Source organism: Hippocampus comes, unplaced genomic scaffold (genome assembly GCF_001891065.2).
Source record: "Hippocampus comes isolate QL1 unplaced genomic scaffold, H_comes_QL1_v1.1 scaffold85, whole genome shotgun sequence".
Lineage (NCBI taxonomy): Eukaryota > Metazoa > Chordata > Actinopteri > Syngnathiformes > Syngnathidae > Hippocampus > Hippocampus comes.
The window spans coordinates 2,933,681-2,956,056 of record NW_017805540.1 but is presented as its reverse complement, the minus strand read 5'-3'; the positions used below and the strand labels follow the sequence as shown (position 1 = coordinate 2,956,056).

The 22,376-nt window shown below is 41.9% G+C and overlaps 3 protein-coding genes across 19 annotated transcripts in view; 2 read left to right on the top strand and 1 right to left on the bottom strand.

Moving 5' to 3' along the window:
* Window positions 1-10,291, top strand: part of obscnb (obscurin, cytoskeletal calmodulin and titin-interacting RhoGEF b) — a 66,497-nt gene extending 56,206 nt beyond the window's left edge. For all 15 annotated transcript variants that reach the window (XM_019878854.1, XM_019878860.1, XM_019878862.1 and 12 more), the window contains 16 exons: window positions 1,228-1,367; window positions 1,437-1,637; window positions 1,766-1,842; window positions 1,918-2,088; window positions 2,171-2,330; window positions 3,952-4,068; window positions 4,146-4,310; window positions 4,658-4,816; window positions 4,889-5,066; window positions 5,895-6,008; window positions 6,243-6,410; window positions 6,489-6,591; window positions 6,690-6,819; window positions 6,923-7,013; window positions 7,100-7,142; window positions 8,133-10,291. In XM_019878854.1, the coding sequence (XP_019734413.1) occupies window positions 1,228-1,367; window positions 1,437-1,637; window positions 1,766-1,842; window positions 1,918-2,088; window positions 2,171-2,330; window positions 3,952-4,068; window positions 4,146-4,310; window positions 4,658-4,816; window positions 4,889-5,066; window positions 5,895-6,008; window positions 6,243-6,410; window positions 6,489-6,591; window positions 6,690-6,819; window positions 6,923-7,013; window positions 7,100-7,142; window positions 8,133-9,201 (3,086 nt within the window). In that variant the 3' untranslated portion in view covers window positions 9,202-10,291. The remainder of the gene's footprint in view (window positions 1-1,227; window positions 1,368-1,436; window positions 1,638-1,765; window positions 1,843-1,917; window positions 2,089-2,170; window positions 2,331-3,951; window positions 4,069-4,145; window positions 4,311-4,657; window positions 4,817-4,888; window positions 5,067-5,894; window positions 6,009-6,242; window positions 6,411-6,488; window positions 6,592-6,689; window positions 6,820-6,922; window positions 7,014-7,099; window positions 7,143-8,132) is intronic.
* A 760-nt stretch (window positions 10,292-11,051) lies between these two features.
* On the bottom strand, window positions 11,052-17,458 carry guk1a (guanylate kinase 1a). Its single transcript, XM_019878885.1, has 7 exons — window positions 17,347-17,458; window positions 15,699-15,812; window positions 14,747-14,788; window positions 14,419-14,654; window positions 12,968-13,052; window positions 12,516-12,601; window positions 11,052-11,651 (listed from the first exon to the last, which is right to left on the bottom strand). The coding sequence occupies exons 1-7, from the start codon at window positions 17,378-17,380 to the stop codon at window positions 11,613-11,615; spliced, it is 636 nt and encodes a 211-aa protein (XP_019734444.1). The 5' UTR covers window positions 17,381-17,458; the 3' UTR covers window positions 11,052-11,612.
* Window positions 17,446-22,375, top strand: cunh1orf35 (chromosome unknown C1orf35 homolog). Of its 3 annotated transcripts, none has more exons than XM_019878882.1 (9): window positions 17,446-17,517; window positions 17,938-18,040; window positions 18,900-19,047; window positions 19,146-19,191; window positions 19,283-19,365; window positions 19,679-19,751; window positions 20,043-20,122; window positions 20,489-20,611; window positions 21,917-22,375. In XM_019878882.1, exons 2-9 carry the CDS (start codon window positions 17,944-17,946, stop codon window positions 22,170-22,172), a joined length of 906 nt encoding a protein of 301 aa, XP_019734441.1. In that variant the 5' UTR covers window positions 17,446-17,517; window positions 17,938-17,943; the 3' UTR covers window positions 22,173-22,375. The 3 variants fall into 3 exon arrangements, with proteins under 3 accessions (XP_019734441.1, XP_019734440.1, XP_019734439.1); XM_019878881.1 differs by having other exon boundaries at window positions 17,512-17,624; XM_019878880.1 differs by lacking the exon at window positions 17,446-17,517 and having other exon boundaries at window positions 17,524-18,040.
* Window position 22,376: the final 1 nt, after the last annotated feature.

Sequence of the window (22,376 nt, the reverse complement as noted above, 5' to 3'; positions counted from 1 at the left end):
ATTTTAGTGTATCAAATGACACATTTTGACGACTATCATTTGTTCATTGATAACACTGGTCAACAGCGAATTTCAAGCAGAGGTGGGTGTTTGTGTCCCGAAATGCATTTTGAGGCTGATTTCAAAAAGGTCTTTACTTTTTTTTTTTTTCTTTCAATCACAGCGGGTTTTTTAGATATTATTAGTATTATTATTAATATTATGATTATGAAAACCTAATAAACAACCATGCATCCATTTTCAAATCTTATCCTCACAATTAACCTGCCATGCATGTTTTTGGAATGTGGGAGGAAACGGGAGTACCCGGAGAAAACCCACTCAGATGGAGAACATGCAAACTTCGCACATGAAGGCTGCAGCTGGAATCCAACCCTGTACATCTGCACCGTGTGGCCGACGTGTTAACCAGTTGAACACCTTGCCGCCCGAAAACCTAATGTGTCAGAGGAAAAAAAGCAAGGATTGATTTGGAATCGGCGCAAATAAATTGTCTAGAAAAGTTGACTTTCATTCAAACTGTTTATTATTGTCCTTGCTCTTCTTTGCGGAATGAAAATTAGTAATAAATGGGATTTTGAAAAAAATATAACGCTTATGTTTGTAAATTGTAACATTAATTACATTTATTACAATTTTAGTTTGGATTTAGCTTTTATTTTTAAATATGTATTTTTAAGTTTTAATTTATTGATTGGCTGGTTCAAATCACATGCTTCGACTGCCTCAAAGTGACTTGGCCCACGTGTTGATTTGTATGGCCAAATATGATTCCTTGCTCATTAACTCATTCACTCCCAAAGACGTATTTCGATGTCTTTTCAGATGACACACATTTAATCCCAGCTCCTCATTTTATATTGACTGTACTTGAAAAGTGTCTGAAAGGGCCATTTTTAGACCCTTTTCAAGTACAGTCAATATAAAATGAGGAGCTGGGATTAAATGTGTGGCGTCTGAAAAGACATCGAAATACGTCTTTGGGAGTGAATGGTTTAAAGGCCTTCAACGACTGTAATTTACGTCTTCATAGATACATATACATATTATAGTAGTCATTCATCTGTTCATGTTTGTCACAAGTGAATTGGCATGGAATAAAATGCCAGGAGGGTCATGTGGTGCTTGACCCGCTGTCACGAGAGACTAAACTGTGCTACTAATACACTTCCACTAATACCCAACAACACAATTGACTCCCGCTTCCTTCCCTCCCTGCTGTGTCAGGCTCATTGCGCGTACCAGGTGCAGACAGTGACGACGACACCAAGACCCCTTCGGCTTCTCCTCACCACGGTCGCTCCCGTCCCCCCTCCCTCGTGGCTGACTCCTCGTCTGAGTCCGATGAAGGAGATGCCAGGGGAGAGGTGAGACTCTGCCATATGAGAAACGCCTTTCGTGTCATGAAAAGTGATGGGGGAACCCTTTGCACGCAGATGTTCGACATCTACGTGGCGACGGCCAACTACGACCCCATCGTGGCCAGCAAAGAATCCGTCTCCCTGAAGGAGGGACAGTATGTGGAGGTGTTGGATTCGGCCCACCCGCTCAAATGGCTCGTGCGGACCAAACCCACCAAGACGACGGCATCCCGCCAAGGCTGGGTGTCGCCTGCCTATCTGGACAAAAAGTTCAAAGTATGCCTGCGTAGCATCATATCACAGACCTGTTTGGTTGCCATGCGCAAAGGGGTGTGGCATAAAGAGGAGTAAGGTAAAAATTGAACAAGATTTCAGTTACACTGATGATAAACGTGTACCTCCAGCTATCTGCTGATTCGGGTGACCTTCCTGAGACAAGCGTAGAGGAGGTGTCTGAGGGAGAATACAAGAAGAAGTTATTGTAAGTAAAACAAATCTTTAAGTCATTACAAATACTATCCGCCTCTTAAGCAGCATCTTTGGTCTTCTTCTGTAGCCAGTTGATTCATGACATCATAAACGGTGAATCAGAGTTCGTCAAAGAGATAGACTTCTTCACGGGTCATCACCTGAGGCACGCCGACTCTCCTGATGCACCGAGTGATGTCAGCGGCCAGAGGGAAGTCATCTTTAGGAACATCAACGACTTGAAGGACTTCCATGCCAGGTACGCTCGCCGCCTCGCCATGACACCAGTTCGTCTTTGGGCCTAGCTTGGTGGCAGTGACCTCGCCGTACGTGTATTGCAGGGCGTTCCTGCCAAAACTGAGCGATTGTGAGACGGATGATGATGTCGCCATGTGCTTCCTGAAGAATAAGGAAGGCTTTGAGAAGTACCTCCAGTATCTTGTAGGTCAGAGCCAGGCTGAAAGTGCCATCAGTGACAAAACGGTCCACCGCTTCTTCAAGGTATCACTGCTCGTTTACACGTTGTTCTTCAACCCTCTTGTTATTCTGCCGATCAAATGTTATTATTGCGTTCTATCCACTTTCCACCTCAAGTGAACTGTAAGAGGTGCACTTACAGATAAAGACAAAATTGTTCGTTTCACATATTGACAAGTTCAGTTCATGTTGAGGTATAAACAACACAAATTATGATTTAAAAAAATATATATTTTCTGTCACTGTTGGAAATTTAAACATACCCCAGCTCAAGTTTACTCAGGTTCCTTATTGCTGAGGCACTTCGGAGTATAAAGCGCACCTTCAACGAATGGCCTATTTTAAAACTGTTTTCATAACTACTGTGCACTGCATTATAAGGCACAGAGAATAGAAGCAACAATCTCCAATAATGGATGCAGTTGCGCTATGCAGCCACTAGATAGAGTAACGCTAAAGGAATACAATTGTAGTGGAGGGGAGCTGTCCACTTCCTTGGACACAGGTTTTTTTATTTCGCTATAAGGTGGAAGAAAGACCCAACACCACGTCGTCTTTTCTGCAGTTCATCACAACACAATACGAATCGATTTGGGCTTCTGAGAAGCGTCAGGAAGCAAAGGAAAAATACAGTCTCATGTTTATATAGGGGTAATATGTTAATGAGGGACGGGCAGTCCTTCCCCTTATGTAAAAATTAGAAACAAAGAAAGGTCAATGCAGTTCGATCTTGGCATGATGACAAAGTCCAGACTTTTCCTGCTGTGCATAAATCTCGAGATAAAAGTTCCTCCTCAGGGAAACGTGACAGCCATCAGGGACTTTGCCGAGATGGGGGTGCGAAAGAAGACACTTCGGGGCTGTTAATCACTCAAGGGGGAAGAAGATATAAACCTAACACTACATTCTTTGTTTTAAGTGTTTAAACAGATGTTCAGGAAAGAGACTCGTATCAATAGTACTCATATTTAGGCTAAAATTCCTCAAAAACAATACAATACAATACAATACAATGAGAACTGGTCAAAAACATGGACATGAAAAATATAAATACAAATGGCATCACAAAACAATAAATGAAAGACAAAAGTTATGAAGACAAGTGATTCAACAAAAAAAAGGCACGCAAACCTCCTGGGCTCACATCCACAAGGGGCTAAATATCCTTGGAAGTCTTGGTTGTCTCCTTCCCTCATTTAGTCAGTAGTTAACTATTCTTTTGGTATTGACTTCGTTTAATAATGGCTGCGCAGAACTCACAAATTAGTTCTCTGTTTGTGTTGGCGAATGCATATGTTAATTAGTGTTGGGCAGGAACCCTTTTAGGTTCCAATTGGTTCCTGCTAATAATCACCACTAGATGGCATCGGAAAATTAACAGGGGAACAACTCAATGGGAAATACAAAGAGAGTTACAGTCTCTTTATATTAGGCGCATCGGATTATAGGGCACACTGTCGCCTTTTGAGAAAATTGAATGCTTTAAGGTGCAGAAAATTCAGTATTGTTCTTTTTCTTTCGTTTATGGGTTCAATGAGACAGTGACCCCGGATCATGACTGCTGTTCCTGCAGAAACAGGCATAATCGGGGAGTGACTCCAGATGGTGCTGGTTTTGTACAACCCTTCCCATTATGTTATAACAGGAGTACACCGAAAAGGAGCAAGCCAATGCAGACCCAGCTGACCCGCCTATACGCAGCATCAACGCCTACCTGCTACAACCTCTGGACAGGATTCAGAAGTACAAGGTCTTCCTCAAGGTGACATCCAATAGTTGTGTGTTTCTTTTGAGATCCTGAATTTTCTCGGTTGTAACGCACCCGCTCAACGTCACCAGGAGCTCATTCGAAACAAGGCCAGAAATGGCCAGAACTGCTGCCTGCTGGAAGAAGCGTACGCCATGGTGTCGGCACTGCCGCAACGCTCTGAGAATACCCACCACGTCTCCTTGATTGAGAACTACCCCGCCACCCTTGAAGCGTTAGGGGAGCCTCTTAGACAGGTGAGTGTTAAATTTGACTTCATTTCCTTTAAATCGTATAACATTAAAAAAATTTTGTGTCGACATACACAGTAGTGCCCACAAATGTGCTGTTCAGAATTCGCAAATTCTCCCAAACATGTTTTGTTTTTGTTTTTTGTTTTTTTTTTTACTGTGAGCTCTAGCCCCAGATATTCTCTGTGTCACTCCAATTCGTCATGATTTTGGTCAACTTGCATTTGTTTTTATCCGTAATCGGCTCCTTTTTTTCCCCTATAAGGCAAGGCTGTTTTTTGACAAAAAACACTCTTGCATGAAAATAACAGTATGAGGAATACAGACCTCCACTTATTTTGTCTCACTACTAGGGACCCTTCCAAGTTTGGGAGGGGGCTCCTGGAATAAGGACGTCCTCTCGAGGTCACCACCGCCACGTCTTCCTCTTTAAGAACTACTGCATCATCTGCAAATCCAAGAGAGACAGCAACACCGATTCGCAAACATACGTCTTTAAGAACATGATGAAGGTGAGACTCGACACCCCCTCCGGATAATCTGTCACGAGCTGTAGCGTATTTTTCATTTGCACCCTGCCGCAGCTGAACAACATTGACGTGAATGACACGGTGGAGGGTGACGACCGCGCTTTTGAGATCTGGCACGAACGCGAAGATTCGGTGAGGAAGTACACTTTGCAGGCCCGAACCGTGACCATGAAAAACTCGTGGCTGAGAGACTTCCGAGAACTTCAGCAGAGATACAGCATGCCCGCCTGGAGTAAGTCGACCAAACTTTCGTCTTCATTTCATTGTCAAACTCTCACGACTTGGTTATGAGTTGCGTGTTGAGTTGGACTATCCACTCAAGACGAATAATAATCCTCTTCTCTGAAATAGACGCTTCCTTTTTTTCTCATGAGGACAAAATCGGGTGTCACTGTAATTATTATGGACATTAAAACTCATTCAGTACCAGCCAATTCGAGACCAAGTCTGAAAAGACGTTTAAAAACGTCTTTGGGAGTGAATGAGTTAAAGAGTTAACCGCTGAGCCCATTTGAACTCTGCTGTTAACCAAAACAGCAGCACCTGCTCAGATATACAGTAATCCCTCGTTTATCGCGGTTAATGGTGACCAAAACCCCCCGCGATAAACGAAAATCCGCAAAGTAGCGTCCAATTAACATAAACAGGTAAAAAAAAAAAAAATTAAGTCCGCAAACGGTCCGCGAGAAGCTGCAAAACAACAGCGAGTCACATAGAGCAATGTATACAGTACTGTACTCCATGTATATTAAAAAAAATTAAATAAAACAATTATAATTTTTTTTTTTTTTAATGTTTGAAAAAATCCGCGATGCACTGAACCCGCGGTAAACGAACCGCGAAGTAGCGAGGGATCACTGTATGTCCAAAATATAAGGTACCATTTTAGAAAATAACATTCATCCAAAGCTTGGGGTTGGAATTTTTGTGATAATGTAACTCATACTGTAGCAGCTGAAAAAGTCCTGGGAAATATTTTCAAAAAAGAGTGGGAAACCCGATAAACAACAAAATTTTCAAAAATATGTCCCCATTAATAATTTTCACTGTTTTTCGGAAGGTCCTCCTGACTTTGTCGAAATACTGGCAAACTGCACAGCCGAGCTTGGGCAGACTGTTAAACTGGCGTGCAAGGCCACGGGAGTTCCCAAACCTGCCATCACCTGGTACAAGGGTAAGACATACCTTCCTCATCCACAGTGTGGCCTTAAGTAGCGAGTCAGCAAAGGTAAGAAATCTGGACTATTCTTGTTCATCGAAGAATGAACAAGAACAATTCACCTTGATTCCGAAAGGCTTCTTCAGTTCTTTAAATTTTAGATGTGGCCATATCCCAGATGATTAAGAATCTACGCAGACATAAATCGAGTGTGTTTCACCAATGCTTCTGCTGACTTGCTGGCCGTAGATGGACGCATAGTTGAGGCAGACCCTCATCACATAATTATCGAGGACCCCGACGGCTCCTGCACACTCATACTGGATAACATGACAGCCGAGGATTCGGGCCAGTACATGTGCTTTGCCACGAGCTCAGCCGGCAACGCCAGCACGCTGGGCAAGATCACCGTACAGGGTGAGCAGCTCACACACAGAAAGACCCTCGGCTGCTTTTTTTTGCTGCTTTTAGCAGGTCATTCGTTTGTGTCTTCAGTGCCTCCGCGGTTTGTGAACAAATTGAGGAATGCGATTTGTGTCTCCGGTGAAGACGCTCAGTTCACCTGCGTCATCCAGAGTGCTCCCAGTCCCAAAATCAGGTAGCAATGTTCAGGGGTTGCAGAGTACCAGTTTGTATCATTTGTCTGAAATGTCCCCACGTCAATAATTTCTGGCTCTGTGTGAATGCGCGATCAAGATGGTTCAAGGACGGCCGCCTGCTGAGCGACCAAGAAAAGTATGAGACCTACAGTGAGCTCCGCAGCGGAGTTTTGGTCTTGGTGATCAAAAATGTGACGGATCGAGACCTGGGACACTACGAGTGTGAGGTTGGTCCGCATGAATGCATCCTGTGAGAAGCACTCTCAATTCCATCTCGAAATAAAGAAAGAAATTGGACATGACGAACTGAGAATTTCTCACTGTCGCCAGTTGTCCAACCGTCTGGGCAGTGCCAGGTGTGCCGCTGACTTAGTTCCTCTATCGGCCGCTAGCAGTGGTGAGCAGGCCATTGTTCTTGAAGGTAAGAAGAGATGGAGTACTTCCGAGGAGCTCACATTTTTTGCCGCATTCCATCTACTTAATGTATTCACTTTGCTCTCTGTCTAGTTACCGAGCAGGAAACAAAAATACCAAAGAAAACCATCATCATGTAAGTGCCATTCATGCATGGTCTAGGTTCTTTTGTTGTTGGTGTTTTTTTGCCTTGTCATCACCTTTATACTTAGACCTACATAGAGGTATAGTGCAACAGTCGAAATATTTTTTCCATGGGAAGTAATGGAAAATGTGAATGTTCACGGGTCAGGCAGTTGCAATTACAGAACCTTGCAATTGTTAACTTTACAGGTAAATATTATTATTAATAATAATATTAATATTATTAAAACACAATAAGTGAATGAATGCTTTGATTCTTACACAACGACATGATGGAAGCTCGATTTGTTTCCAAAATTTGTGCGACCTTGTCTTCATGAAGCATGCTGTGTGGACTTTATTGTGACCGCGATTCAAATTTGTGGAATGCAAAGCATGAGTGCGAACAGTTCTTCCCACACGGCTGACGAAAAGGATTGGCTGTTCTTGCGAGGATGCAAATTTAACCTCCAACTCAACAACTCATGACACGAAATAAATGATTGACTGCCCTCCTGCGGCATGCTTCTTTCATGGCGGCATTTTGGAGAACCGTCAGTCCCCATTTCGCTTCCACCATTTTTGTCACGGGCCACATTGTAGTTACGGTTTCCCTTGGAGGGCCGTTATGACAGTGAATTTTGTGAAACTATAGAAATGTTTAACCACCTCCACATATTACATACACAATGAACAACAAATAGATGGATAACTAGTTTTGACATCAGAAGTCAAGAATAATGGATTGTTCAAACATTGTATTTATTACATTAACGACAATTTGACATTTTGGTTCAGACTTTAGCAAGCATCATGGAAGTTGACATGCTTGAATTGCTTCATAAAATGATGTGGCGGGCCAGATCTGGCCCCCGGGCCTTGACTTTGACACCTGTGACTTACACCATCCCTCCCTTGCTTGGACAGTCTGTGTGAAAATTGCACGCGAACCAGTGCAGAGTCCTCTTGGATAATAATGTCTGCGGTGGTGGTTTATTGGCAGTGAGGAGACGATCACCACAGTGGTGAAGAATCCAAGAATGAGGAGGCACAAGTCCCCTGGCATGACTGGCACTGGAGCCCACCGCTTGGAGATGACCGCCTCAGAGACCTCCACCAGCAGGACCAGGCGGATGGCCGCCGCTCCCAGGAAAAGCGCGGTGCCAACCTACTATGTCACAGAAGCTGAGGGTGCGGAGGGTGCCAGTTCTATTGTCGCTGAGAGCAAGCCCAATTGGGTTGAGGTGGAGGAGGTGATCGAGTACAAGGTCAATAAATCTCCCAGGCCATCCAGGAGGAGGGGTGTGTCGCCGGCCATCTTGGACCGCTCCGCCGCTCCTTCCAGACCCAAAAGATCACCCGCAGAGAACCCGAATGCAAACAATTCCAACAACAATCTGGTGGAGCTGGGAGGCAGCGCCTGGGAGGATGAGGCGACTCCGTCTGGTTCAGGAGATCCCTTTGAGATCTCGTCTGTTCTTACCACGGCTGGGGAGGCTCGTGAAGACCCGGAGGATCTGCAAATCGTCATCTTGGAACCCGATGATGATAATGATGAAGACCTTTATGGAAAGCAGGAAGCAAAGACACTAACACGTGGAAGTCATGTTCTAGCACTGGAAGACTTGGAGGATTACGTCCCACAGGAAGGAGGATCTGACGGTTCGACCAGCTACGGTCCTGTCGAGAAGCCCTGTGAGATCTCCGTGCTCCAGAGGGAGGTTGGCGGCACCGCCGTGGGACATCCGGTGCTCCTCAACGTGGGACGTCCCGTGGCGGCTCCGAGGCATAGAAGCGGATTTTTCTCTCGCTGCAGAGAACATCTAGCCGGCAATGTTTTCTCATCTAATGCGCCACAAGGAAGCAGTACCCAGTCGGAAAGGCGTGTCCCCATTCAAGTGAGCCACGCCAAGCTGGAGGTGAAGCCTTCGTACTGCTCCGAGGTGCAGAGGGTGGGAGGAGGGCAGCGGAGCTTTAAAACCAAATTATCAACGCAGATGTCCGGCTATACATCCGTGGGAAACCCTGTCACACTTCAAATCAGCGACAAACAACAACCCCAAAACCAGTAGCTTTGAATTCTGTTCGCCGCAATCCTCCTTAGTCTTAAACACCATCGGTTTGAATCCTCTCCTAACTTTCAGAATATTTTCAGCTGTTAACAAACCATTCCTTATGACAAAATAATGGTTGGACGGTAACACGCGATCACGACAGTCAAAACTGAGTGATCGTCGCCTTCGATTCACTCAAACCAAACTGTGGACCAGAAACCTGATTGTTTCTTGTCACAGACACCGAAAGAAACAAAAAGATCGAGTGGAATGACAATCAGTTACCATTACAAATACTTGTAAGTAATGAGCTGATGTTTTCTTGAAGCAACTATGGCATTAGAGAGCACACTACATCCATGGTATTGCATGTGACCTCCTCTTGTGCAACATAATACAACATTGGTAAAATAGAGGAGATTTTCAGACCGTTAAATCAACAACTGCTGATATTAGCAAAAGGCGGACACGCTGGACTGGTCACTTGTCACCCAAAAGAACACAGACAACCAGTGTAGTCTACATTCACGTCACTGAGTGGGAAAGGAACCCCGCAGTGAGTGAAGCACGACACTGTCAATGACTTCAAAATAAAACGTTTACTCAGAAACACAAAATTGTAATTGAGGGAAGCGTTATACAGTTACCATAAATGATAGCATTTAGGTATGAATTTGCTACCTTTTATTAGTATTTCATAAGATTTCATGTGTTGATTTAAATAGAAACTACTTCCAAAATTTGATTGTTAAAGGTCAACATGTAGAGGGAGACGACGATTAGATATACAACCTAATTCAGTCATTTGCGTTAATCATTTATCGTGTTGATACATTTATAGTGCATTGAATTGTCTCCGAGTCTGTTCATGTGGTGCAATAACGTGAGCTCATGGGCTCCTTTTAAGTTCATTTCAATAATTGACTGCATGCTGCTTTTCCAAAGCACTGAGTATTTCAATTTAATAAAGGGATTAAAGTCCTGCTTGAGTAAGGATTTGGGTTCTGTGTCATTCATAACGCTCTCAAAAGATTGTAATCGCTTGTATTTGAAATGTGTTGTTTTTGAATGGAAAACATGTTTGCTTTCAAATGTGTTAAAATCTGAATATTACAAAAAAATAAAATAAAATTGTTTCCATGTTTGTAAAAGACATACAAATTGTTCCTGTTGTTATTCCACATGAATGTTCACCAATAATAGTTTAAACTGTTGAAGGCCATTAGAAATGAGTTGATAGCCAAAACAGCAGTCTTCACCAAACCACATAAAGAGGCTCCCAAATGAATTCAGGTCTGGAGTCTGACCATGTTCATCTCAAAGTAACAAAGATGATCTTAAGTTATGCGAATGATGAATAAGTGTTCCAATAAAAAGTATGAGCCCTGGAAATGTCTGTTTCAAACCAAAAATGGCAGACTGTCTGTTCAATTTCATACAGGGGTCCTTGAGACGTTATTTTTTTTGTATGTCCTGCTGTCATGGGCATGTCCGCCCAAATCTGTGAAAATTGGGTTCGGTGGGTAATTTTTAATAATTTTACTGAAGACTTGACTGAGTGATGCTTCTTTTTGGGGGGGGGGGGGCGGCTACAAATCCACATTTTGACCCAGATACACATAAATCAATGATTCCAAGAGACTCAAAGAAAAAGCATGATATTTCATTTTGTTAGAATGCTCAACAGTCCACTTCAGAAATCAATTTAAATGCAGGTTAAATAAACATAATTGACCCCCCCCCCAACCCCTTTTAAAAAAAAAAAAAAAAAAAAAAAAAAAACTGACATGATCACTAGGCCATATATACTGACTAGCCTATGACATGGGACTTAATCCTAATACGTTTTTTTTTTTTTTTTTTTTTTAAATCATAGTACAAAGCAAAATAGCATGAAATGGAATAAATATATGCTTTCAGTTGACTTGCACACTCTCGGAAATTCAATGAAATGGATGTGTTTTTTTTTTACCAGCAAAAGATTTCACACTGATTAATCACACATGGCATGAGGACAATGCACAATGGCACGAGGACAAACAGCCAAATAAGTAAGCTTGACAGACCAGTTTGTCAACGTGTCGGAATGAGTTCAGTTACGTCCAGTTACGTCCGGGGTGGAGAAAAACTGTTGCTGACTAAAGACAGTTTCAGTCACCTGGCCTATCAAGGTCAGAATATAACACATAAAGTTTCTAGAATACACATGTAAATAAGGATTTTTTTTAAAAAAGAGGAAAACTCCTTGTCATTAAAAAAAAAAAAAAAAAAGTTCCACTTTAGTAATAAAAACTGTCTAAACACACATGTAAACCTACATATTTGGACAAAATGCTCAGGGAGCTTTTCCAGACCACCTTTTTTTGGATGGAATGTTCACAATGAGGTCTTTGTAAAGAAGTGAACTGTGTTTTGTTTTGCCTCATCTCCTATGAAGACATGTTGATTTTCTTGACCATGTTGATTTCCTGAGGGAAGAAGGAAAAAAAAAAATGACACAATAATCCAATCGTTTTCATTGAGTTCGGTGCACTTCTTGTCATTTAAAGATTGAAGACAGCAGTTTTATCTCGAACATAAAAGATTTTAAAAAACTACATTCCATTAGTTAGAAATGATTTAAATGGATCACTCAATCGAAATGAAAACATATCTACTGGAGATAATTGAATGGAGCTGTGAAATAAAAACAGTTGCACAACTATTTAATGTGGAATGTAGCATCCAAGCAATGATTGATCAAAAGTAGCATACAAGCAAAAGTTAAAGATGAATTAAATGTAGCGCTCAAGATGAATAATAAAACATAATTGCAGCTGTTAAAATGTAACTAAATATGGCATACAAGAGACACCTTAAAACCTGCTATTTAAAAAAAAAAAAAAAAAAAAACAGCATCACAACTTGCTAATGCTACCAGACAAAATTGTGATTGTGCGAACTTGTTTGGTTTATATTGTAAACACAAAGTTAGGCATAGAAATGTCTAAATATATTTTTTAATAATTTGTTTCTAGTGTGTCACATTCCTCTAGCGATCTAATAATGTGATAATTCCATCATGATCTTCAATGCTAGCTCACTAATCAATAAACTGAAAAATGATGTCTTCTCAGTAACTCTATAAATGGACATTAAAGTAGTAATGAACCACCAGCACAACCTGTTTGAAAGTGATACTAATGATAATTTTAAGTATTCTTACACTTGCTTGGCAACGGAAAATCATACCGCTACGTTCATGAGTTAGCTTGCGCGTTCATGACATGACATAAGGAAACAGTGTTGAGTGGGACGCCATGGCTGGCAACATCAATCTATTTTCAGCTCACCTCAAGAAGAGCATCTTTTAAATGCCCATAAGCGTCTTCCAAGTTGTCATTCACGATCATGACGTCAAACATGTCGGGTTCTTTACCTGCGCGGGAGTACAAATACGCTCACGTCATATTTGGGTTCTGCTGTTTGTGATCTTCGGCAGGGTGCACAAATAGCAATAATGAAAGAATGGTTTAGGTCATTTATTTGTTCAATAATTATTCTTGATGACAATGACTACGACAGACATCTGGTTAGGGGGAAGGAGACTCACATTTGTCATTCATAGAGTGCTGTGTCGGTCATCTCGAATATATGACACATAAGAGCGGAGTGAATATAAACTGCTAAAAAAAAAAATGGGAACACTTAAGAGTTACATTGTGTTGTTTATGTGTCCCCTTTATTTATTTATTATTTTGGGGGTGGAGCAGTCTATTTTTGTGGAGGAAAAAAAAGAACTTACTCAACTCCATGTCCACCTTGGCGGCATCCAAGCGCCTCTGCAGGCTCTCTTCTGACTCCGTTTTTCTTGCTCTCAGACGGGCTTCCTGAAAGCATGACAAGGACAGCTTGATTGCAAAATATTATGAGTAGGGATGTTCGATACCGCTTCATTTCAGAATGATACCAGAATGAGTATTCTCTATTTGATGACTCCGATACCAAGTCCCGATACCGCTAGTATTTAAAATTTCATTTGAAACTGACAAAAAAGAAAATTGTGGTCAATGCTAATGATGATTTGCCAATGTATCAGTTGATGCAGTGTAGTGCCAACGACTAACGAAGACGATTTTCTCAATGTCTGATTTTTTTTTGCCTAATGCGCCTCTGCAGGCTCTCTTCTGACTCCGTTTTTCTTGCTCTCAGACGGGCTTCCTGAAAGCATGACAAGGACAGCTTGATTGCAAAATATTATGAGTAGGGATGTTCGATACCGCTTCATTTCAGAATGATACCAGAATGAGTATTCTCTATTTGATGACTCCGATACCAAGTCCCGATACCGCTAGTATTTAAAATTTGATTTGAAACTGACAAAAAAGAAAATTGTGTTCAATGCTAATGATGACTTGCCAATGTATCAAACTGCTGCAGTGCAGTGCCAACGACTAACGAAGAGGATTTTCTCAATGTCGGATTCTTTTTTTGCCTAATATAATGGTGGCTTTTCCAGCTTCTTTCATATTCGGCCGCTGGCTAAAGCCAAGCCTCTCCTTTCTCCAGAGCACTTTGAAACAGTAATTCATGACTTCATCACATCTCGGCAGGATGACTGTAATGCACTTTACTTTGGAGTCAGCCAATCCTCCATTAAACGTCTCCAGTTGGTCCAGAATGCTGCTGCTCGCCTCTTGATTGGTACTCGCAAGAGGGAGCACATAACTCCTACTCTGGCGTCCCTTCACAGGCTCCCAATACATTTTAGAGTTCTTTTTAAGATCCTATTATTTGCTTTCAAATCGTTAAATGGCCTCGCTACACCTTACCTCTCTGAGCTCCCCTGCCCCGACGGACCTGCCCGGTGGCTCAGGTGTGCGGACCAGACATTATTAGAGGCACCAAGAACTAAGTGGAGGCTCAGATGGGATCGAGCCTTTTCCACTGCTGGTACCTCTTTTTAGAATGACCCCTCGTTGAATGTTAGGCAAGCCCCCTCGCTGCCCATCTTTAAAACTCATCTTAAAACTCATTTTTATTCTTTGGCTTTTGACTCGTGTATGAGACTTGATTTTTAGTTTTACTGTTTTTGTGCTTTCTACTGTCTTTGTTGTTAATTTCTTGATTGTTGTTGTTTGAATTATTTTTGCTCCATGTACAGCACTTTGTATACCGCGGTGCTTGTTTTAAAATGCTCAATGAATACAGTTGAGTAAACTGAGCAATCCCTGCATATACTAGACTTTTTCTCACCAGCACATCCAAAGACGGAGGCTGGATGGAGATGTATATGGGATTGAGGTCGGTCTTCTTGATATTCTTCACCCCTTGCATGTCGATGTCGAGAATGCAGATGAGGTTGCGTGCCTTGACGGCCTCCACGGCGGCTCTGCTCGTCCCGTACATGTTCCCGGAAAACTCTGCGCTCTCAATGAATTCGCCTTTAGCGATGGCGGCCTGCATGGCTTCCCGTGTGACGTAATGATAATCTGGAAGAACAGCAAAAGAGGTCACGTGATGATGACGAAGATGATGATAATGATGATGTCAAGTATCCCAAAGAGGTGAAAATCGAATGTACCTTTGCCATTCTCTTCTCCAGGTCGTGGGTTTCTTGTTGTATCTGAGGGAGGAAGTCCAAATGTGTTCTGATTATGGATCAGCACCGTCAACAAAGACTAAACTTACCGCATGCTGATTTATATTTAAGTATAATTCAGCAACTGGGTGATGAAGTGCTGCCTCCACAAGTGAAAATACAGTCACTGCTTTGACTCTCTTGAAGGGGGATTGCTAATTTTTTTCACACTCAGGGCTGCCACTTCTACGACTGCACAACTAGCCTCATCACTCCTCCCTGGCTCTGCCCACTGTCGTCACAACAACGAAAGCCGTATTAAATTGATTTTAGTAGGGGGTGGGGGGGGCAGCATGATCTGTGTTTCATTTGAATGAGACACGACCACCCCTCAAAGCAGGCTTATTTGAAGCTTTAAAACAAACAAAAAAAAAAGGCAAATGACAAATGCACTACAAGGCTCATTTTTTTTTACAGAGCAGTTTTGCGAATCAATGACTTAATTTGAGGAGCAACTTTCTAAATTTGAGGATCAAATTTTTTTTTGCAGGTTAAGCCCAGTGACCTGAATTAAATGACAAATATATGACAATATAACGCATGATAACTGGTTTTCTTTTTTTTTCTCTCTCTTTTTTTTGTTTATTTCATCAACTTTTACACTGTTTGTTTATAGCAGGAAAATATAAATTTCAGTTTCAATTTAGTATTTCTGTTTGGCAAAGCTAAATTGAATTAAAAAAAAAACATAAATCGTGCAGACATTAAAAGTCAAAACTCAGGATTCAATTGTGAAAAATAAACAAATACAATTACTTATAAGTGTTTTACATTATTTTAATATACTTTTAGGTTCATATGCCCCTCCGTTGGCTGACATAGGGCATCACAGTTTATGGTTCCGTTAATTCTTTCGTTGTAAATTAAAAGCAAACAAGCAAACACAAAAACTCACGCGAGACGCTGAAGCCAAAGACACCATTGTATTCTTTCATGAGCTTCTTGAGCAGAGTGCTTTTACCCGCCCCGGATGGGCCACTCAGCACCACGGGCCTCGGTCCAGCCATAGCTAAAAAAAGACAGGACAGAGAGAGTAAGAGGGCTTGGCTAACGGGTGACACACTGCAATTTTAGAGGCTGACTCACGAGTTTGACTAAAAACAACACTGCAGCTTTCCAGGGTGACTAACGAGGCTTTTACAAGACAGGCAATCAAGATAGCACCCTTGAGGAGTAGATAGGGTAGGGCTATACAGGTATTGGCATACCAGCCTAAGTGATGCACTTTGACCTTAATTCGTTGGTGAAAAAATAAAATGTAACCAGAGCAATCAGGAAGTGAGAGCTACATTACCGCAGAGGTTTTAAACCACCACGTGCAATAAAAAGGTTGCAGAATGCCACCCTGGTCGCAAATGTCAGATGGGGCTCAGATTAGAGATGATTATCCGCATGATAGCTGACATGCAAAAAATTCCTAAAGGCATAGCAGTTCAGAAAAAAAAGGACATTTAATAGCCTTCTCGTCTCCACGCGATCCCGTTGTGACCTGGTTGTGTTTGCAGGTGCAAATGACAAGAGTCCTTCTCCATTGTCTCTTCTCTTAAAGGGCCAGGGACTTCCTTTTTTCCTTGCCCCGTGGATGATCCTTGTGTATATTTAGTAACAACTTCATACAGCCAAAGGGGTTTTTAAATAGTCCTAAACCCACACATCAATTGATTTTTTTTCCCCCCTTGTCGTCTGGGATTGACACAGTTGGACCATAATGTGGCATTTTAGGTGTGCTCCAGTAAATACCAGATTTAGGACTGCAATTTTTCTTTTTGGACGTGAAGTGTAAATCCATTTTACTTAACTACAATAACGTTCTAGAATTAGAATTCCTAATTTGAATAAGTGCCCCAAAGTGCACGGTTATAAATCTGTAAAATTTGAATTAAAGTGGCAATGTGATACTCAGGTGGCAGTCATTTATTTCTTCATTACTACACCACAGCCTCTGACAGACCCGCAATTCAACACCGAGCACTTATATGTTGTGCAGCATGACAGCAAATTAGATATTTGACTTCATCAACTCCAGCTGACTCTCATTGGAAGCAAATCATGTGAGATTTATTGGAAACGGGTGGCCAAGAACAGTCACTTTACTGTCTACTGTAAATGCAGCCATATATGTTGCATTGTATACACGAAGTAATGCTAATTTCCCTGCCATTCCTGGCTATAATGCAAGTAAAATGTGGAAATGCATCCTTACAATCATGTCACACAGCTCAATAAAAATGCATGTTTGTTTGCTAAGCATGTAAAACTGCCACCCGGATCCAATTCCAGTTTTCCTAGATTGTAGCGACTCATTTTCTACAGTTTAATAAGCGTACAAAGTATGATCTGAGAACAGCATTGTACTCATCGAAATAAGTAATAACCCAATGCACCACATGTGACTTCTGAATAAAATATTGCAATGTGAAACAACGCGTCTTGACAGGCACACACAAAAGAAAAAAACGCGGCATCTCTATGGCAGCCGTTGCCACACTGCTGATACTGTAGCCGAGAGACAGGGAACAAATAAACATGTTTGTTCTTCCTACCTGAGTAAAGCCTGGCGAAATATCTCATATACATTTGCGGTTACTTGGACGTCACTTTCCGAGGACGCCCCTGAGGGATTGTGCTCGTCCTCGGGCTCAGGCTGGGCTCCTTCGCTCGGAGATACATTTTGCGTTTGTTTCGTGCATGTTACGTCATCACTACGCGACCGAGTGAGTAAACAAGCTGAGTGCGTGAGTGACAGGATACGCACATATACAGGCCACGAAAGCAACAAAACATTGGCGGATTTTCTTTTTTGTAATCCAAAAGGTCGAAGGTGCTTAAACGTTTTTAATTAATTTTGATTTAAGGCCCTGATATGTATTGAGAAAAATATTGAGCGATCGTGTAACGTCAATTGTTTTTTCCAATCATATAGTGATACCACTTTGGGTCAATTTATATAAATGTTCATAGATACAGCATGTTTAACTGTCTATGAAGTCTATTCATATCCCACTAGGGAGAAAGTCGTACAGCATATCCAAGAGGGGTAGTTATGGAATTCCCCGGATGTTGGAACGACAGAGGCCGCTACTGTGTGGCCAAAGCTAACTAGTTATATTTCTTCGCTTTTCATTTAAAAAAAGCCGAACATGTTCGGTTCTTCGAGAGCCGGAGGGGTTCGAGGAGGCCAGGACCAGTTCAACTGGGATGACGTTAAAGTGGACAAACACCGAGAGAATTATCTGGGTAAGTATGCAAAGCAATGCTAAACGCTCGCGTGTTTTAGCTCCCAAGCACGAGTAGCCAGACAAGAGCTAATAAGTTGATTAACGCGCTAACGTTGCGTAGTGACACGTCGTGCTACATTTTCTTACCTTTTCCTGCCGTGTCCTTCATCACACGGGTTCTTGATTGTTTGATACTTGTTTTAGAGCGGTGCCGTGTGCTGCTTAAATCCAATCCATCGCCCACTCTGGGCTGATCCACGTAGCCGCTCTGCTATTTGAGCCCCCCTTCAACTGGGTCAACATGGAATGCTACGTGGAAGGCCACCGTGTTTGCGAAGTACAGCATTAACATCAATAAATTGAATTATATACCATTTGCCATTTACTGCATCTTACTAGTGAAATGGGAACTGATTAATGTGCCAAACCCGCTATTCTCGCGGGAAAGTCGTGAATTCTGTCGTATGAATGGCAAAAGATGGATACATACAGGGTTATTATACCTTCTCCCATCTGACGGAAGAGAATTAAATTATTTTGCCTACCAGCCCACATCGCCGGCATCTAGAGATGAAGAAATATACATTTAATTGTGAGTAATAATTTTAGGACAAATTAAGTGAAATTGGATAACTTCCCATGGCACAATGGCACATTATTTATTTAGTCATCACTGATGTGCTTATTAAATGTTAGTGTAATTATGACGTAACTACCGGCAATACATTAACACAGGTTGGTGATGAACTATGGTGTTTTTTCGATTTATGCACAAATATGGATTATGTTGCAATTGAAGGAACGGAACCAAGGGCACTCTGTATTTCTTCTGGGGAAAATAGTTTTTCACGGTCTTCTGTTTTTGTTCTTTCTTGCAGGAAATTCTCTCATGGCTCCAGTTGGTCGATGGCAAAAAGGCAAAGATCTGACATGGTACGCTAAAGACAAAACTGGCCGCGCCCGAACTAAAGAGGAGGAGCTCGCTGCTGTAAAGGCTGCAGAACATGACGCATTGATGGCTGCGTTGTAAGTGTGCCACCCAGAATATGTTACTGTAATTGGTAAAATAATTAATACAATGTCTAAAAAGTGTTATGTACAACTAATTGTCACTGTCAATGTAGAGGTCATAAGGTCATAAAGAGACAACCCACTGGACTGACAAAAGAGGTACTGTATTCCACCCTGTTTTCTTTCACCCCAAAACTTTTTTACCCATTTTGAAGCAATCCATTAACCCAAATGGCTGGCATTCCCATAGGACTTGGCAGATATGTGTAGAAGAGAAGATGATGATGGTGAAGAAAAAAATGTGGATCGGCTCTCGGGATTGGGAAGCTCCAGGTATGTTTTTTTTTTCTTTTTAGTGTGACAATTTCTTAAAGACTGTTATATAAATGTAATACAGTATTTTCAATAATGCTAATCAAATCACTACTGTACTTATTGAACAAGTTGTTCTGGTTTGCTTATCGTTTCGTAATGCACTTTAAAAAAATACATTACTCTAGCCACTTCCCGGTTGTACAGTATTTGCGTCCAATTAACAATATTCCTCTTGACATTCAGCCTCAACAAGCTGCTTATCGCAGATAAGAGCTGTGTTGTTCTTCTCTCAAGTCCCATGACTGACAAGTGTGTTTGTTTCTATTTACAGCGCTGGCTCACGAAAAATGGTCCTCACCCAAAAGGAAAAGGAGGCTGTTAAAATGGGCCTTCCAGTTTTTACGGTAAACCCAAACTTAAACGCTTGATTTGCAGTGAAACGCTCCGAAGCTGAAACACAACATGTTCTGTGACGCTGGTTGACTTAAAAGTATTTCCTCATTTCAGAAAATGTTAGTGATAAGGGCTGAAATGAGCCCTTGAGTAATTGGAGTACCTCAGTTAAAAGGGTTTGCATTCAGCTTTTAAAACTGGTTCCACAGTATGCATTTCTATACATGTGGTGACTGTTTATTCGTGAAGGCTTTATTGTCTACAGCTTGATGAAACATAAGAATTATTTTTTTTTACTTCAGCACCATAAGGCTGCAAATCATCCAGAAACTTCAACTGCAAAGTCGTCAGAGAGTGCAGAAAAAGAAGAGGTAGAGCAACGGTAAGAAAGCATGCGTACTACACTACATTAGCCCCACTTGCATAAAGTACTAAACGGGCTGTTTCAAAAACTCTGCTCGTTGTAAAAACAATGTTAACTTATTCACAGTATGATCGTCATTGTTGTTTGCCGTAGTGTGGAATTGCACGGCGCCGTAAACTGCCACCGCAATAATAAACGGTGTTTTGAGCGTTCATTATTTTCGGAAAGGCAGACTGAAATGCAGGTCTTCCGTTGGCTCTCATTGTATTGTGTGAGTTTCCCTCATGTGGCATCCCATCGCTTTGCTGGAAATAAATACGTTTTTACAGTCCGAGTCAGGCTCTTAACTCATTTTGCTTTTATTTATTTTTTTTTGTTGAATAGTTTTAGTCAGGAGAGCAAGAAGAAAAAGAAAGAAAAGAAGAGCAAAAAGGAGAAAAAGAAGAAGAAGAAAAAGAAGAGGCAGAGAAGCGACTCTTCCTCGGATTCAGATGACGACAGAAAGAGGTTGGTTGAACAGTGAGCACATTTTAGGACACTTTATACATGATTTATATTCGTTTTACACCAAGCTACTCTTAGTTCAGATACATTTGTGATGATTAGAAAAGATTCACTAGAGGGCGCTAAGACGTCACTCACCTCACCTCAAACCAACCGGTAATTGCTTGAGTTTTGGAAGTGTGGAAACTGCAGCCTGCTGCTCTCTAATAAACCGGAGACAATCAAAAAAGGAGGGAAAAGGATTTAACTCAACTGCATTGGGGCGAGGCATTTATTAATAATCGTTCATGTTTTCATTATTATGGAGATTTTTATTCAAAAGGAGAACAAATACATAAGATATATTTGTTTCAACAGAAAAAATTAAGTATACACTCATTTACTGAAGACTAGGACCGATGACAAATGTATTTTAGGGGGGAAAAAGTACATCGTCCTTGAATAAAATTAAATACAATATACAATCATAGAGGCGGTGCAGTGCTTAGCGCGTTGACCTCACAGGGTTCAATTCCAGCTCCGGCCTCCGTGTGTGGAGTTTGCATGTTCTCCCCCGGCCTGCGTGGGTTTTCTCCGGGTACTCCGGTTTCCTCCCACATTCCAAAAACATGCATGGCAGGCTGATTGAACACTCGAAATTGTCCATAGGTGTGAGTGTGAGCACGGATGGTTGTTCATCTGTGTGTGACCTGCGATTGGCTGGCAACCGGGTTCGGGTTGTCCCCCGCCTACACCCGAAGACGGCTGGGATAGGCTCCAGCACCCCCCGCGACCCTTGTTAGGATAAGCGGATCGGAAAATGGATGGATGGACACAGTCTTGAAATATTATAGAAACTTTCATTTATTTCAGTAGTTACATTTAAAAAGTGGAACTCATAGTGCTGAAGCATCATTAAACTGCAATTCACCCCTAATTTGCCTAGTCATCTGAAAAATCATGTCGATGGTTTCTTACGCAATGTTGTAATGTTGTAAAGGCAACATTTAGTTTTTTTTTTTGTAAGGCGTAATCCTAATCAAGTCTTTAAAAATAAATTCATGAAATAATTTACCCAGTTCAACTATTTTTAGATAAATTCCTATTTGTATTAATTTATTTTTTTAATCTGTATCTACATTGAAAGTGGAAATGGGCGGGAAAGTGGGGGTAGACAAAATTCAGTAATCTGAATGCGATACTAATGGGGACGCACACAACTCTGTTGGAGGCGACTGGGATGCTTCTCGCTCTAAAATGCCTGCCTTCATGATTCAAGAGAAGGATGAGAAGCCAAAGTCTGATTATTTGCTTTCTATTGCTCTTCAGGCCCCGAAAGGACCACCACCATCCTAATCCATCATACCGCAGTCAGAGTGGAGCCAGACCCCATGACAGCCATTCAAGGGGGGGACCGAAAGCACAGCAACAGCCCCCACGCCCTCATCATCGACAGCAGCGCCACGACACAGACACCTCCGATGGGGGGTCCCCTGTCCCCTGTAACCCCTCGGGCCACAAGACGGCCCCTGGCGGTGCCGCACAAAGCCACAGGCGACGCCACGACACAGACTCGGACAGCTAATGTGCTTCTCCGTCACCCAGTCCCAACCCGCCCCTCCCACTCGCTCACTCATAAAGACGCTCTTCAAAAGCTTGAGCGCTCCTGAAGACCTCATTTACCTAATGGAGGTTTTGAGGGCCATTTTTGTTGATTTGCCATTTATTACCACTTCTTTGTTTTTATCCTCAATCACAATGATTAAACCTTTCATGTACCATTCAGAAT